The following is a 17,602-nucleotide window of genomic DNA, read 5'->3' on the forward strand; positions in this document are numbered from 1 at the left end:
TAAGCTTTTCTGAATTGATCTTAGCGATGACTTACACTCAAGTATCAGTGATTGAATAAAGCATCTTTTTTTTCTAATCCCTTGGGGAGTGTTTGCATTTTAATTGAGAGGGATTTATGCAGTTGAACTCAAATAAGAGACTTTTAAAAAGAAAAACAAAAACTGATTCAAGGTCATGAGTTCAAATCTTGAATGTTTATAGCATTGAAAGAAGATGATTTTAGAAACTTAACATATTGAAAATGCCTTCAGGGCATGCTTGGGAGGTCGAAGAGCTTCTAGGCAGCCAGCCTTGGCTAAGACTTGAACAGTAGCGGAGGAACTAAATTTTTTTTATGTCCTCTGAATCGTATTGTAATTTTCAATTAAATACTTCAATTTAAGTCAACAAATATTTGCTGAACATCTATTCTTTGCCAGGTTAGTATGACGTGTTGGAAATGATATAAAATCTCTCCTTTAAAACACATATCAGGCTAATAGGGATGGCAAAATATTGTAATACAATGAAATAAATGCCATACATTTTGAGTGCTAGAAATACCAAAAGAGAAATCAGCCATGGAAAGGGGTCCTAGGAAGAGAGTCCGGAAGTTTTCTTGGTAGCTACTGCTATACTCTTCTCTGCCAGGCCACGGTCTATAGCCATTTTTTGTATTCTTCCGTTTCCCCCACCACTTCAATTATCAGGATCATTATAGAGATTATGCTCTGCCAATAGTCTAGATGTAAGGGAGGTGTCTGGGCAATCTACTTCTGTCAATTGGATCAGGACTTGGGTTGAACTTTCATCTCAGGGAGATTCTGACTCAGGCAGTGCAGATATGGTCACTGAGGAGCAGTGAATGTTTGTTTAAAGTAATGCTATCATCTTTGCTCATGGATGCTTCTGGAAGGAGAAATTAACCATTGTGATAGGGATACTCTTCATCGGGATTCTCTCTTTTTGTCTATGTAGTCTGATGTTCCACCGTTAAAGTGTACCTGTGAGCTCAAAACCCTGATTCTCAAGGCAACTAATACAGTTCACTGTAAGGTCTCATGGGTCTTTATTAATAAAGCCTGTGATAGAATCTTAGTCATTAGCAACAGGGGATAGGACAGTAGTGGGAAATTTTCTGAAGGGGAACGATGTGTTCTTGCTATCCCACCTTCACGTCCAGGATTTATGTTACGATATCTAGCATTGCCTATAAATAGGATTAACTGATAAACTTATGTACAAAAATTCCATTTCTCTTTCTTATCCAAAACTTTGCCCTGCACCTGTCATGTAATAGATATTTAAGACATATTTATTGAATATTGACTGAAAGCACAGATTACAAATTGAAGAGATACAATAAGTATCATTGAAATTTTTGCTAGATTTAGGGTAAGGCTGGTCAGCTCAACCTTCTATGATTAGCTGATGGTGATTCCAGCCTGTGATACTGCAGTCTATTATTCAAGTTATAACTACCTTGACTAGGGTGATTTGTAATTTTAAACAAAGAAAAGAAAACCAATGAATTTGGTTTAACACCTGGGAGACTTGGAATGCTGAAGAAATATGTTTCAAATTACAGTATTGTTAAGAGAACACAGAGGAAATATAGTGACCCCAAAACATATCTCTTATGGTGCAACAAGAATAATTTTCAGACGAAAAATAAAAGGCTGTATATGTCTTAAAGACGCATGAAGCCTAAAATAGATTAGGCTTGAGAAAGATCACCTGTTTGCTCTAAATGAGTTCCTATTTCCCAGCCTAGAAAGATTGTGCCTCAAACCAGATGAAATTTCTAGTTCTGTTGCAAAACTATTGTAAATGATGGGAAATAAGAGATTTACCAGAACCAAAGAAGCGAGCCATATGTTCCACTTAAAAAAAAAATAGTTATAACTGAAAATCAGACAGCTTCTTCATACAACAGACATTTATTGAATGCCTTCTAATTTCTAGTTTCTGTGATATCTTTCACGATATCATGAACAAGGAGATATGTGAAGTGTAATGACATGTTTCTGTGCACTCACATTTGCTCCAACTGCCCAATCCAAAGCATTCTCAAGGTCACTCTCTGTTCCATCACCGTATTTCAATTTTCTGCGTATTATTTGTCTCTCTATGACTTTTCTTTTGCTTTCTTACTTGTTTATAATTTGTCTCCATTCATTAGGACATAAGCTCTAGAGAGGAAAGGCGTTGTATGTTTTGTTTACTTCTGAATCTCCAATACTTACAGCGATGCATGTCACAAAGTAGATGCTCAATAATATTTTGTTGAATGAATCCATTAGTTCAACTGCTGTATCCACGTATATTTACAGTGTAGATTGATGTCTACCAGGTTGGCAGAACGCAGTAGGCAATAGCTCCCTATCCCTAGTATATGACTTGAATGAAGATAAAACTGACATGCCAAACAAAATGGTTCGTGAAATAACATAAAAACTCTTATCTTCATAGTTTACAATGACAAACCCAATCTAGTAGATGAAATTGCATAGAGATAATGCCTAAAGTACTATTTTGGGATCTAGAGAATGGAAAACATAAGTACAGGATACAGTTTAATTTCAGTAACAAATGTTAAAGAAATGAAAGGATTAGAGATTTTAGGTGATAGCATAGTCAGTGTGGTCCAACAATATGAAATACCTCCAGCTTCATTCTCCTCTATGTTCTAAACTCACCACAAAAACCAAGGAGAAAATTCCGATGATTATTATCTTCAGTGTATTAATTGCTTTATTGTCAATATCATGGAGGTGATGATTATAGTCTACTTTGTGTTAAAAATACACCTAGTTAAACTCACATCTTTTCAAAATTTAAAGGAATATTGACAGAGGGAAATGAGGAGAGTTCACTTGAAGATCAGTAAGGGGGTGTTGGTGGAAACAGCAGTATAAGGACCATGCAGAAGAGCTGTTAGCATAGCATGCATCATGACTTGAAAGGGGTAGAAATAGGACCAATGGAGTAAGTTAGCAGGGAGCATATTTTGGCTCAATATCAGGAAGAATTTTGTACCAGTTCAAACAATGAGAACTGAACGTGCTGCCTTAGGAGGTAAGCAAGTGTTCATGTGGTGGCTGAACAGACAATCAGAGAGATTTGTGTCTTGGATGGGGGGACACTTCAGATGACCTTCAGTATCACTTCTGATTCTAAGACTCTGTGACATATGTGCAATAACAAGATACCTCTCTGTACAGGCTTCTCCAACTATAATCTTTAAGGTGGTTAAAGATAGGAGAACAAACATTATAAATGTCCCGAAACAACAGGCAAGGGCATATGGTAGACAAATGCACTGTTGAGCTGGAGTGCCTACTTCCAAATACCAGCTGAATTACTAGCTAGTGACCTTAAGATAAGTGATTTAACATCTCTGCACTTTAGTTCCAGTATGTAAAATGGATATAGTATTGTATCTACCTAATAGGCTTGTTGTGATCATTAAATGAGATAATACACATTTAGAACTTTTAGAATGGTACCTGGCTCATATGATTGTTAGTTATTGTTGTTATTATTAAAACTGTTATTACAATTAAATATCCTAAAACCATCATAGAGTATGAATAATGTATCTTATTTTGTATTATTTGTCTGTTTAGATATTCTTTGGGAGAAAATATTATCTTATAGCGAAAGTATCGATACTGGCTCCAAGCAAGCCTGAGTGCCAAAACTGTTTCTACTCTTTCTGGGCTGTTTAGTCTTAGACAAGACTACACCTGATCTCGTCATATCTCCTGGTCCTGATGACTCTTTCATTATGGGGCTTCTGTAAAATTAAATGAAGCAATGTATATACTTTTCCTAGTACAAATGTCAGCTCTTACTCGCCTGTAAGACATGGCGTTTCATTTTCAGTCCAAATATGCTTATCCAACTACGTTGTTGTCTGGAGACGGACCACAGCAGTACAGGGTCAGTATAGAGACTTAAGGCTTGAAGGGACCTGCGGCTTTGTTCCTCCAGGACTGGCGTTTAAATTTCTACTTCCATTTCTTTCTAAGGAAAATGAATGTGCCAGCCTCTTACTTTCCACACACCGATTTAATGAAGGTTACTTAAATTATATCCACGAAACTCAAGGTTTTGTTTGATTGGATTACCATATCTCCGTTCTGGAGACCCTTTGGTCTTTTAGGGACTGAGACAACTTGCAACCGTGTGCCAATTTCTCCCTGATGCCGCGCTCCTAGGGAAACTTCCTAAGACAGCGGCTTCTGAAGTGATAGGAGCCTTGAAGTTAATTATGCAGCTTGGGACCCAGAGCAATATCAAAACTGGGGTTTTGATGATGCATGTTATCCTGATTTGTACAACTTCCTTATGCTCAACTCTCTCTCCCAGATGCTATACAGAACTAAACTACATTACTCTGAGTTTTACTTAAAACTCAGGCCATTTTATCCTTTACTTTATTAACCATACTATATTAGAAAGTGCAGACAATGATAAGGTTTAAAAAATGAATTTAAGAGCTTTCTATCTTTTCCATTTTGGAGTTAAATTGATGAAATTACTTCTATTCAAATTACCGGGGGGTGCCAAAAAAATGTACACACATTTTAAGAGATGTAATATATGCTCAAGCAGTGGTTTGCTGTAATTAGAAGTGTCTGGACTCTGATGGTAACCACTTTGAGCACCTCTTAATTGCAGAAGTCAAACATGACTTGTATTCATCTTTTGTTATTGGTATATATTGAGTATTACAATTTTAATCATTTTTTTCCTTTCTTAAAATGTGTTTACATTTTTTGGCACCGTCTGTATGTTGCTTATTAACATCACTACTGAGTTTTATGTATTCTGATCTTTGTTTTTATGAATGATGTAAGAGAATGTATCAAGAGTTCAATATAATTAATCAGCGTAATGTTTGTTAATTATGGCACTATAAAGAAGAACCACTTTCCTCTGAGAATCAAGCAACCTCCCCCCACAGGTACAGAATAGTACTCCTGTGAGGGAATGCTGCTAATGAGACATTTATATATAGCTTTGTAGAAATTGATATTTTTAAGTTCTGAAACTATATATCACGTAATTACCTATAATCCCTAGGCTGATATTTTACTGTGTTGTTTCTCTGCTTCTCATTCGAATAAAATATTAACATGGTGAGCTAATTTTTCTGTTAAAAACAAGTTGGTGAAGCATAATAACTCTTTTCTTCATTTGATAACTTGTCATTTAACCTGGTAAAACTAGTCTAAAATTATGTCCTATTCTTTCCCCTTTTCACCTCCACTCTTGCTTTCTGGTTACTTGTTCTAGCAATACAAGACCAAGTCAAGCTACAAGGCTTTTGCAGCAATCCCTACAAACATATTTCTTTTGGAACAGAAGGTCAGTGTTGGCTCAAAAGCAGAGTGAATTCTATGATTGTCATGTCATTTTTGTTACGTTTTCTAAAATTTTTGTTTTAAAGTTGTGCCTGTACTAAAATAAAATGCTGCTCTTCGTTTAGGATGATGTATTAAATAATAAAAGCATCTTGGTGAATAGAGTTGAAGACATCATTGATTTAACACTAGATATGAGCCTAGAGTTGTCCAGTCCACAGTCAAGTTGCCCTTGATTCAGATTTGGATAGATCCCTGTCTTTTGGAATTTTCAATGGTTATATTCAAGAACTTCCACCTTTATTTACATTGGTCAAAAGAGTAGAGGTAAAATGGGGTGACATGGGCAACTGGCCACCTTGGTTAAGACTTGGTGATTCATACTTGCTTCCATAAGGGGGAAACACGTTAGTTGAGTATTCAGCTTAGCCCCTTAGGTGCCATCATGGGCTAAACCTCTATCCATCCTCGCCTCCCACTGACCCTACTGCCCGGAATGGGAGGGAGGACTGAGATCACTTTCAATGACCCAACTGCATTTGTGTGGCTCCAGGGCATTTTTGCTTTGTTCTTAAGAGTCATTAATTATAAAATGACAGGATTCTGCATCAGTAGGTAAATTAAATTAAAGCCTCTTATTCAATAAGCACATTACAGTTGCTCAAATGAAGGCCAAATGGAGGGTCATATAAGAATTGAAATGAAATCAATTACCAAGTCTATGAAATTATTCATTTCATATGCTATTTTTATGATATGTATTTAGGCAATTTGTCTCTTAGTGCATTAAGCCTACTTTTTTCCATGTGATCAGTGTTTCAAGTAGTGTTATTATCATTTATCAAATGTTAATGTGTGCCAACCAGAAGGTATTTTGACCACTGGTTTCTGAATGTACATTTTTGTTATTTTTAGCGTGATCTGAGGAATAAAACCTTTGTATGATCTCATGACTAAAAAGTGGGAATTGTTAGTGGAAAATGCTAAGTAACATATTGGGCAGCATTTCTTATATCATATATCACTAATACCTAATTGCAAATTATCCACATGTAGTCCATAATCTACGTTCTATATATCTGAATGCTTTGAACTAGGGGGAGAAGGGGTCACTGGGCTGCAGGGAGATCTGCAGCTTCTTCTCTAGCTTCTCTTCTGAATTTCTACCTTTTATAGCTCATTAAAAGAGAGAGGAGCCTGTAAGACTGATTTCAGTAGGCTTTTGGAGGGTGCAAGAAGTGACATTTTCACCAATTGCTCCTTATCCTAAATGCCTATCACTATGTTGAGTCATGATAGCAGTGTTCCCTCACCACAGACCTTCTGCCCATTTGAGATGGAGATTTCTGAAATCGGGTCACAGGTGTCTGCCTTCACAGAACTGAGAGAAACTCTCCCCCTTCAGCAGCCAGGCAAAAGAGGCAAATAGGGAGGGGCCTGTTGTGCCATGGCGTCCTTCATTATACTTATCTCACCTAACCTAGCGTGTTCTCCCGTGCGTGGGTGGTATCACTCCATTCATTTTACAGTTAGAAAAACTAGCAGTTAATTTTTCTTGAAAGACTTTGGAAAGAGAAAGCTGGATGTCATTACTGGTTCCAGAATCTCTGTCTACCAGCTCTCTCCCAATTAAATGGATTTTAGAGATTGTAAACTATTAGTTAGTCATTAAAAATGAAGAATCATTAGTTTACTTTCCAATTTCATTACAGACCCATTTCATAAATGTGTAGGGTGGTATCACTGCATATTTAATTTAATACACATTCATATGGGAGAGGTTTTGTGTTTTTGATTGTGAATAAAACATACTTTTAATGAAATTTGTTATTTTTAGTTTTAGTACAACAAAAATTATAAATGGTGCCTAATTTAAAAATCATATTATTCTCGGGAGGATTGATTATTATACAAACAATAATGTGGGTGTCTCTTGGTTAAGATAAAATGTCTTTGGACCATAAATATTTGAATTGTTCAAAGGTCACAAGGTATGAGATGTTTGTTTTTGCTTTAGAGCCTTTGCATAACTCCATCTATCTATCTATCTACCTATCTATCTGTACACTTTTCTTTTTTTTTTTTTTTTTTGCTGGCTTTCTCATGTTATGTATTCTTCAGTGAGAAACTACTTTGTAAGAATTTTTAAATAGTGAAAGTCTTATTCCAGGATTTGATGAGTTTATTTCCATTTTCACTAAATTTCTTGAATGATATTATGCTGCCTCTTTCATGATTGTAGTTTTTAAAAACTAAATATGGTAATTTAGAGCTTTTTACCCATCTGTTTATACAATAGAACTCATTCTATGCTATTGAAATCAAAAGAACTTATTTCTGAATTGAGTGGGAAAATTAAGACTATAATCATCATAAACTCATCTATTTTGGGAAGAATTAACATTTTGGAATATTTTGAATCACAGAAACTTTCCTGAGATCCCTTTAATATCACATAGAACACCACAATTAAGGGGCAGGGTGATGCTGTGGTTCTCTTTATAATAATCTGTTAGGGTTTATGATGTAGAATGCCTTGAAGATAGAACTAACATACTTTTTCATTCAAGTTTTAATTCAACAATTAATTCTCTGCTCCAGTCAGATTGACATTTTATACAACATTCTGTTTTATAGCATATAGTATAATTAGTGAAGAACCAGATTCATTTAAAAAACTAATACTATTTTTAAAAGCAAGATTTTCTCCAAATTGAAATACAGGCATCCTTTGCAATGAGACATTAAGCTATCATTGAATCACTGGATTGCTTTCAAATGTAATCACCCCTAGATGAAGCACATAATTTTCAAGAGTACATTTTATTGGCAGGCGATACGAGATTTCTGGTACTTCTATCATTTATTTTCTTCATCAAAACTTAAATTTATAGCTTCTTTAGTATTCTATCTTTTTTCCCCCCTATGTATATTTAGAAGGGAAGTATTTTTAGCTTAAGTCTTAACTCAAGCTTTACAGGAAGAGATAAATGTAAGACATCACATTTTAACATGTTTGCATCGGGTTCTTTGGCTTAATCTCATGCCAATAATCATCTTCTCCAAGATTGAGATGAGGATGAAATACAGGTGATTATAAAGCGGGAACAAAGTAATCAGTTTAACTTGTATTTGTGAGTGTTCGTGGACCTTATTTCAATATGTTCAACAACATACCGAGCTCTGTAGAGAAAATAATTTTGATATGGAGATTATTACTTAGTCTTTATGCATGATACTCTCCTTTACAGATGTTACAAGTGTCTCTCTTATTGACTACTTTTTCTTCTTGTCATCTGAGTCTGATAGCAATAGATAAAAAGTTAAAATTAAACAGAAGTGTATATATTAATATTCTAAATAAATGGTTCATTTTATTTATTGTGCTCTTGTATTCAGGAAAGATGAAGGAATATTTCCATGAAATCATGTAATGATGTCTTTATTGTCTCACAAGTGTTTAATATTTTTTCATGAAATTATAAATTTTGTCTTGGAAGTAATTTGGATTCTGTGCTCCCTTCCTCACAAGTATTCCTCAGGATAAAATCAAGGCTAGGATTTGTAGTATTTTCCAACAAATGGCATTTTCAAGATAGATTTAATTCATAAGCGATGTGTGTTTGAAAGAGAAAATTCTAGAGGAATTCAATTTTATAAATAGTTTATATAAATTACAAGATTAATTATTTAAATAAAAGTTATGAGATAAAAATTATTTTTTTTAGGTAAAAAGGATGATAAAGAACAGCCATTTTGAAGACCATACTATAAAAATAGAAACAAAGATTTGAGATATCTAGTCAGCTGTCAAATCAATTTATTCTAAGTTGACAGTTTAGTTTTTTTAAGACATGAGTTGGTAAACTCTAATCTGATTAAACATATGTCTTTTAGCGAGACTATTTTAAGATGTCTGCACGTCTCAAAAATTTAACAAAATCTGGTTGCTAACTTAGCATATGGCCAATACTAGAGAAACATCTCTTAATTTAGATCAGTATAAATAGTGAATGTTCCCAATTTCTACGGCAGTGGAGAAGTGCCAGGACCCAAATCTATACTAATTGGTTCTCATTAGGCAATTGTCTACTATGTACATATCTCTTTTAAAACACTTACCAAACCATATTTAATCAAGCATATTGGTTGCTTTTCTTTTTTCTTTACCATGAACTATTTGAAAGAATATAGTAGATTTTTTCTAAATGTTTGTTGAATGAATTAATTCAGTGTGCAGTGGGGTAGTCTCTAAAATTTACAATTTTATTCCATGGATTTTAGGACAACTATTTGTTCATAGGATGATAAAACTAAAGGGGTCTAGTGTATGACAATTGGGATGATGACAATTAAGAATCTTCTTTTAGAGTAGAATCAGGCGCATCAATTCTGCTTCCATGGAAAATATATAAAGGACCTTCTGCTATTAGGGAACTAAGTCGGTTTTAGTCTTGGCACCTTTTAACAATTAGAGTACATTCAAAATGGCTGCCAAATTGAATGCTATAGTGTATCAGACACTGAGCTAAATGTTTTACTATTCTCACCACTCTGTGAAGATTTTGATGATACCAAGTAGATAACCCAAAGCCTCAGGGCTAGTAAGTTGCTGAATTGGACCTCAAATGGGATAGGACTGTCCCCTAACCTTTTCCCTCTCACCATGCAACAATGATATCAACTAGCTAAAGTGAAATAATGAGCAAGGTATGATGATTTTGGATCCCTGTCAGCAGCATTTTTTTCATTACTTGTTAAAATATGTTTAAATTCTCATTTAATTCGAGGAACAAAAGGTTTTTTTTTTAAATGACGAACAATTAATGGGAATTGGAAATGACTTAGCTCTGAGAAGACTTCAGTGAGTGAGGAGTTACAAACCAGCCCAATTCCTTGAGCTACTAAAAGATGAGATGACTTACAGTGAAAGAGGTGCTGGCTGGGAATAAGGACTATCCGTCTACTATCTTTAATTAAATGAAGGCAAAGTATGGATTCTCCTGCCATGGATCCTTAATGAATGGGTTTGAAACTGGCTGTAATGGTTTGCAAAACTTCCCACCCTTCTGTATGGGAGGAAGACATTTGACCCTTCAAGGATCTTGGGCTTAGAATAGCCAAGTAAATGTCCTCAAGTTTTGAAAAATTTAAACCAATAATATGAAAATAATTTAATAATAAACATTCCTAGGTCTTGAAAGAAGCTGTACCTTTATATATCTGCAAGCCTTTTGGCTTACAGTGTACACTTTCACCCTTCTTGAGACCTGAGTGCTATTCAGACCTGAATCTCCAACTAGATAATCAAAGTGAGATTTATTTTGCGAAGAATATCTTCATTCCTACAAATAGTTTTGTGTTAATAACTATATGAGGTCTGACAAGTAAGTTTGCAAACTTGTTGCAATGATGTTGCTAACCATTTTTGATATCAGAGGGATTATTCATTATGAATTTGTACCAACTGGACAGTTAACCAAGTTTACTATTTGGAAGTACTGAAAAGGCTGTGTGAAAAAGTTAGACGACCTGAACTTTTCGTCAACAATTCATGGCTCTTGCATCATGACCAGCTCACACAGCACTGTCTGTGGGGGAGTTTTTAGCCAGTAATCAAATAACTATATTGGAACATCCTCCCTCCTCACCTGATCTGGCCCCCAATGACTTCTTTCTTTACCTGAAGATAAAGGAAATGTTGAAAGGAAGACATTTTGATGGCATTCGGGACATCAAGGGTAATATGATGACAGCTCTGATGGCCATTCCAGAAAAAGAGTTCCAAAGTTGCTTTGAAGGATGGACTAGGTGCTGGCATCAGTGCATAGCTTCCCAAGGGGAGTACTTCGAAGGTGACCATAATGATATTCAGCAATGACATATGGAGCACTTTTTCTAGAATGAGTTCACGAACTTCATTGTCTGACCTTGTGTATCAAGCAAAAGTTTTTTTAGCCCTCAGAGGATTTATTCTACCAAATAGCTGGGTAGATTAACAAAGTAGAGGAGCACTTGCGTTTAGCATGAATCATTTTTTAGGGTGGGGGTGGGGGTTCATTTGATCCTTACTAAAATATAGTAACTCATGAAATTTTTGAAATCCAATCCAATTAGATAGTCTAGGCATCACAAAAAGTTTACAAGCTCTTTTAGATTATTCTTCCTTTGAATGAAGTTAAGTTTCTACCTCTATTTAGAGTGAAACTGATGCATTCTATCTTCAGCTTTTTAGAACTTAATTGTATTTGCAAAGAGAGTAGGTTAGACTGATTCAATGTATCTGACTAAAAATTGTTTGCAATTCCATCAGAGATGCTCCTTTTGGTAGGGGAACACTTACTGCAATTCTATTGGCAGGCATTCCCATAAGGACTTTGATTCACAATGCTTGCTCATAGTTCCTAGCTTTAATTATAATGTAGTGCTGGGCCCAAAAACTATTTTTTTTTTTTTTTAAAAGTCAGATTTACTACATCTGTCTTTCAAAACTGGGCCCTAAAGTTGGCTGTTCCAAGCAAAATATTACGACTTTTAATGAGAATATTTCTGATAACTTATGTTAGATAAGAATATTTAAAATTAAGATTCAAAGCATGTCCCATTTATGTCTCACTTGGCTATAGTCCAGTTTGGTAGAAAATATGTTTTTAATAAAAATCTTTTATTGGTGACTATTCTGAGAGAACTTCATTCAAAAGAATAAATATAAAGAAACATCAATACAATGCTGCTGGCAAGATGTGAAAGAGCAATCTATGGTCAGATTTCCTATTAATGGAGATTTAATATATTTTCTTCTAATACATATTTGTAATACAAAGAAAAATAGCTACTTTTATGAATGCTAGAAGGAGTGGATCAAGATGATATGTTTGATAAATAAGTCCTCAATAAAAAAAATCAATTCTACTAAATTTCAAGGCTATTTAAACTCAAAATAATCCCCCTTCCAAATTTTAATGCATTCTGAGTATTGTCTCCATCTCAAAGTTTCAGCATTTCTGAGCTAATACCAGTTATATTCCTTAATTTTCCAAGGGTTCTGAGTGGATAGTTTTTTTTTTTTTTTCATTCTTTGAAAAAATTTCAGTATTTTAAATAGCATAATAAAAGTTGTGTTTGCCTGTAAATAAGTCCTCACAGAGTAACCAGGATATGAACCTTATTTGGTTTTGGCTAAAAAAATATTCTCTTATTACATTAACCCTGATCACATGTTCAGATCTTTGATGGTAAACAAATTTAACTAAAATATGAAAAAATAAATTATTTGTTATTTAAAATATTCAAAGAGTGTAAACTACTTCTCTAGGGCATTTTGCTGAAAAGTATTAACATCATATTATTTCTATGATTCTTTATTTATTTAACTTCATTTATTTGTCAATTTACCCTTCTAATCCAGCCTAAAGATCTTTACTGAACACATATCATGTGCTCTATCTTGTGGCTACAAAGATAAATATCATATTTTCCCAATTGTAATAGGACAAATGGTCCAGTATGGTAAAGGTACAGTTGAAAAGTAATTATAATGCAATATATTTGAGAAATGTGCAAAGTGATATGGTGCCCCAAGGAGGAAGTGACAGACTTTGCCTGGTGTGAAGACCAAAAAAAAAAGAAATAATTAATAATAATAATAATAATAATAATAATAACAGCAGCTGCAGTAATAATAATAATACATTATAAAGGAGTTTGATTAGGGTATTCATGATGGATAGGAATTTTCTAAGTGAGCTGAAAGTGTAGGTTGGATAATCTGCTTAGAGTTAATGACATGTAGTTGAAAGGTCGCCATAAGTTCAAAGAACTCAGGTAGTTCTTTGTGGTTAAAGAGAAGCATGCAAACGAGCAGTGGATAGTAGGTATTTGGGGAAAGATGAGACGGGCTAGACCCAACTTTCCTAAGGAGTTTGTATTTAGATTTGGTCATTAATTTCTGAATTTTTTTCTCCTCCATAATTATCATGGTAATTAGAAGCCATGTGGGGCATAGAACCTAAAAGCTCGTGAAATTGGGAGGGCCTCAAATGGCCTAACTGCAAGTTCTCCTAAACTTCCTTATCACACTGACCGGTACAGTTCTTGCTTATTTAGAAAAGTGAATCACATCCTTCTGCAGAAACAGGGGACACCTTACCCTCTTGATACTGCAAAGCTTGCCTCCCACCACTCCTGGTTAGTCACTCTATTCCTGAGTACACTATTGTGTGGCCTTGAGTGGTATGCAGCATTCTCTTCCCTTGGAATATATGTAACTAATAAACTGTTGTTGATTTCATCTACCCAGTGTCAGGTCTCGTGTATTCGGCCATCCTCATAATGGTAGGGTGGAAACCCCTCCCCCCTCACCAACAGGGTAAATAGAAGGTGACTAAAACACCATGTCAGAAAAAAATTAAACTGTCTGCATACCAGCTAGGAGTTATCTTTATGAAATTTTCTGTTTGCTGTTATCCATTACTCATGATTGATCATAAATGTAGAAGCTGAAGGAGGAAAGCAATAGAGAGACTTTTATTTATGGTAAGAAAGAGGCAATCTCAAGTGTTTCTATTAGGTTATCACAGTCAGTCTTTTATATTTTGTTATTTAATGCAGAGAAGTGGATTTTGAAAAAAACAAACATCTAGATAGTATTTTCCTCAGTGAATTATTGAAACAAAGGGATGGTAAAACCTTATCATTTAGATGTCTGTTTTCTGAATTCTTAGGGGTATATCCCATACCAAAATGACAGTTATAGCATCTGGATATGGTACTGTTGATGAAGGCTGATTCTTCCGGATCTGTTATATCACAGGCTCTATTAGAAGTACGAAAATTAGTCTGCTTCTGTGTGCTGAATGTGATCTTCCGCTTTTGTACACTGATGGGTCAGGGCACACTGTCAACTACCAGGAGCAACACAGGACAAAGATGGTGGCTTGGGCAATCCCAAAGGTTTGAGAGACAACCAAGAACTCAGGCTGAGATAAGTGATGAGGTTCATCTTCTATACAAGACTAATCTGTTAAGACTGGCGGAAGTGGCTGTTTTATCTAACGCACAGAAACTAATATAGAGAGTGAAGGAAAATAAGAAATAAGAGAATATGTTCCAAGGAAAAGAATAAGATAAATTGCCAGAAACTAATCTTAATGAAATAGAGATAAGAGATATACCCAATAGGGAATTGAAAGTAGCAGTCATAAAGATGCTCACTGAGTTCAGGAGAGCAAAATGTATGAACAAAGGAAGAATTTCAAACGAGAGATAGAAAATGTAAAATACCTAACAGAAATCAGAGCCGAAGCATACAAGGATAGAACTGAAAAATTTAACAGAGAGATTCAACTGCAGAATAGATCAGTGTAAGAAAGGACCAGTGACACCTCCCGCACCCCCAAGACAGGTCAATAGAATTCATCCAATCAGAAGAGAAAAAGAAAAAAAGAATAATAAAGAGTAAAGATAGGTAAGGGACTTATTGGACACCATCACGTACAGCAATATAATGTACACATTATAGGGATCCCAGGAGAAGAGCGAGAGAGAAAGGAACAAAAAGCTTTTCAAAGAAATAATGGTTGAAAATTGTCCTAATCTGGAGAAAGAAACAGATATCCAGATCCAATATGCCCAGAATACCAAATAAGATTAACTAAAAGAGACTTACTCCGAGACCATTATAATTAAGTTGTCAAGAGTTAAAGACAAAGAGAATCTTAAAAGCAGCAAGAGAAAGCAACTTGTTATGTAAAGTGCACTCCCATGAAATAATCAGCGTATTTTTCAGCAGAAACTTTGGAAATCAGAATGGAATGTGATGTCTATTCAAAGTGCTGAAAGAAAAAAGAAAAAAGAAAACAAAACCCTGCAAAACAAGAATACTTTACCTGGCAAGGTTGTCCTTCAGAATTGAAGGAGAGATGAAGTTTACGGACAAGCAAAAACTGAAGAAGTTTATCATCACTAGATACCTGTGCTCATTGCAGTACTATTCACAATAGCTAAGGAATGGAAACAGCTTAGGTGTCCATCAATAGATGAATGGATAAGAAAATATACAGAGTGGAATATTATTCATTCTTAAAAAGAAGAAAATCCTACCATTTTTGACAACATGGATGAAACTGAAGGGCATTATGCCAAATGAAATATTCTAGACAGAGAAAGACAAATACTACACGGTACCACTTATACATAGAATAAAAAAGGTGAACTTATAAAAACAAGCAGTAGAATGGTGGTTTCCAGGAGCTGGGGGTTAGGGGAAATAAGGAGGTACTGGTAAAGGGCTACAACATTTCAGTTATAAAATGATTAAGCTCTGAGGGGATAATATATAATAATAGTGGCTATAGTTGATAGTACTGCATTGTATAATTTAAATTTGCTAAGAGAGTGAGTCTCTTAGCAAACTTCTCACATCTCCTGCCCCCAAGGGTAAATATGTAAGGCAATGAATGTATTAATTAACTCAATGGTGGGAATCCTTTTATAATGTATACATGCATCAAATCATCATGTTATACACTAAATATATTACAATGTTGTTTGTCAATTATTCTTCCAAAAAGCTGAAAAAAAAAGAGTTTTGGAAATTTAAACAAATAAAAGGGATGATGAAGGAGATATAACTACATATAAAGTAGATATTAAAAAGTTAATAGACAATATTGTGAAATCCTCCATGCAAGAAGTTGAAAACTTAGACAAAAGATACCAATTCCTAGAAAATAATGACTTATCAAACCTGACTCAAGTAAAACAATGGCTGAATAATACCTAAAACCATTTTAAAAAGTGAATTAGAAGTTTTTTAAAAAAACCTTTCTATAGTAATTGCATCAGGCTCAGATGATTTTACAGATTTTTCAAGGAAGAGATTTAATTTTACACAAACTTTTAAAGAAGATAGGAAGGAAGATAACTCTTCATAACTCATTTTATGAAGGTAAAATAAGCTCGATATCAAAACCAACAAAGAATTAAAGTAAAATAAAAAACAATCTCATTTAAAAGCATAAATGCGAAAATTCTTAAAAAACATTAGCAAATGAAGTCAACATTTGGACTGTATTTATCAACATCACGATTAAATTGAATGTATTCCAGAAATGCAAGGTTGATTTAATATTAGAGCAATTGGTTAGTATAATTTATCATATAACTAAATTCAAACTAAAAATATATGATTATATAATACAGATAGAGATACCTCATATGGTATAAAATTGATATACACTTAGAAAATATATTTGATAAAGATTCAGCACAAATTCATGATAAAAACTCTTAACAAACTGGGAAAAGAAATGATTTTTTTTAAAGGGTATTTACCCAAACTTGTAGCCAAAATCAGATTTAGTGGTGAAATATAGAGGCATTTCTTTTACCACCAGTTATGAGATAAAGATACTTGGTCTTCTATTTAACACTTTACTGATGTAGTTATGCAGTTAAAGAAAGAAAGGAAACACAGCCAAGAATGGGAAAAGAAAAAATAAAATTATATTTATTTTGATATAATTTTTGACATAGGAAATTCAAGAACATCTATAAAATTACTTATAATTAAGGCAATTTATCAAGTTCACTGGATAGAGGACACAATTGATATATAACATCAATAAACAGACGATGATTTTTTAAAATGGACAATTTATACTTGTAATCCCCTAAATAAAATAACTGAGAATTATGTAACCAAATAGATACAAGAACTTTTCAGAAAAAAAATAAAACAATAAAAAAAACTGTTGGAAGTATTGGAAGATTTCAAAAAAATAAAGAACTATAATGTACTCAGATTAAGAAGTCAATTTTACTCATATTTGAATGTATAAATTCACTGCAATTCCTATTAAAATACTAACAAGATTTTTGTGGAACTTGACAAATGTATTGTATAATTAGAGTAAAAGAGGAAATGGCCAAGAATTAGACAAGGGATTTTTGAAGAACAAAATCTAACTGCTTCATTAGATGAAAAGGCTTACTATGAATCTATGTTATGAAAATATGTTATTGACACGTAGAATAAAGTAGAATTCAGAACAGCTCACATCTATGCAAATGATAAATGAAATGGTGTCAATGAAGAAGAGGGTACTAAACATATGAAAGATGCCCAACATTATCAGGGAAATGCAATCTAAAACCAAAGTGAGATATTTCGTGTACATCAGGATGTTAACATTTTTTTAAAGTCTGAAAACAGAAACTTTCATTCATTGCTATTATGAGTGTAAAATTG

General features: G+C 34.1%; 1 protein-coding gene across 22 annotated transcripts in view; it reads left to right on the forward strand.

The window, feature by feature from the left end:
• Window positions 1-17,602, forward strand: part of MLIP (muscular LMNA interacting protein) — a 245,069-nt gene that overhangs the window by 144,229 nt on the left and 83,238 nt on the right. For 19 of the 22 annotated variants that reach the window (XM_074333100.1, XM_074333101.1, XM_074333093.1 and 16 more), the window contains one exon: window positions 5,285-5,356. The exons of the other annotated variants lie outside the window; for them this stretch is intronic. In XM_074333100.1, the coding sequence (XP_074189201.1) occupies window positions 5,285-5,356 (72 nt within the window). The remainder of the gene's footprint in view (window positions 1-5,284; window positions 5,357-17,602) is intronic. 22 annotated transcript variants of the gene reach the window in all.

Source organism: Rhinolophus sinicus, linkage group LG05, assembly GCF_036562045.2.
Source record: "Rhinolophus sinicus isolate RSC01 linkage group LG05, ASM3656204v1, whole genome shotgun sequence".
In the NCBI taxonomy this organism is placed as follows: Eukaryota; Metazoa; Chordata; class Mammalia; order Chiroptera; family Rhinolophidae; genus Rhinolophus; species Rhinolophus sinicus.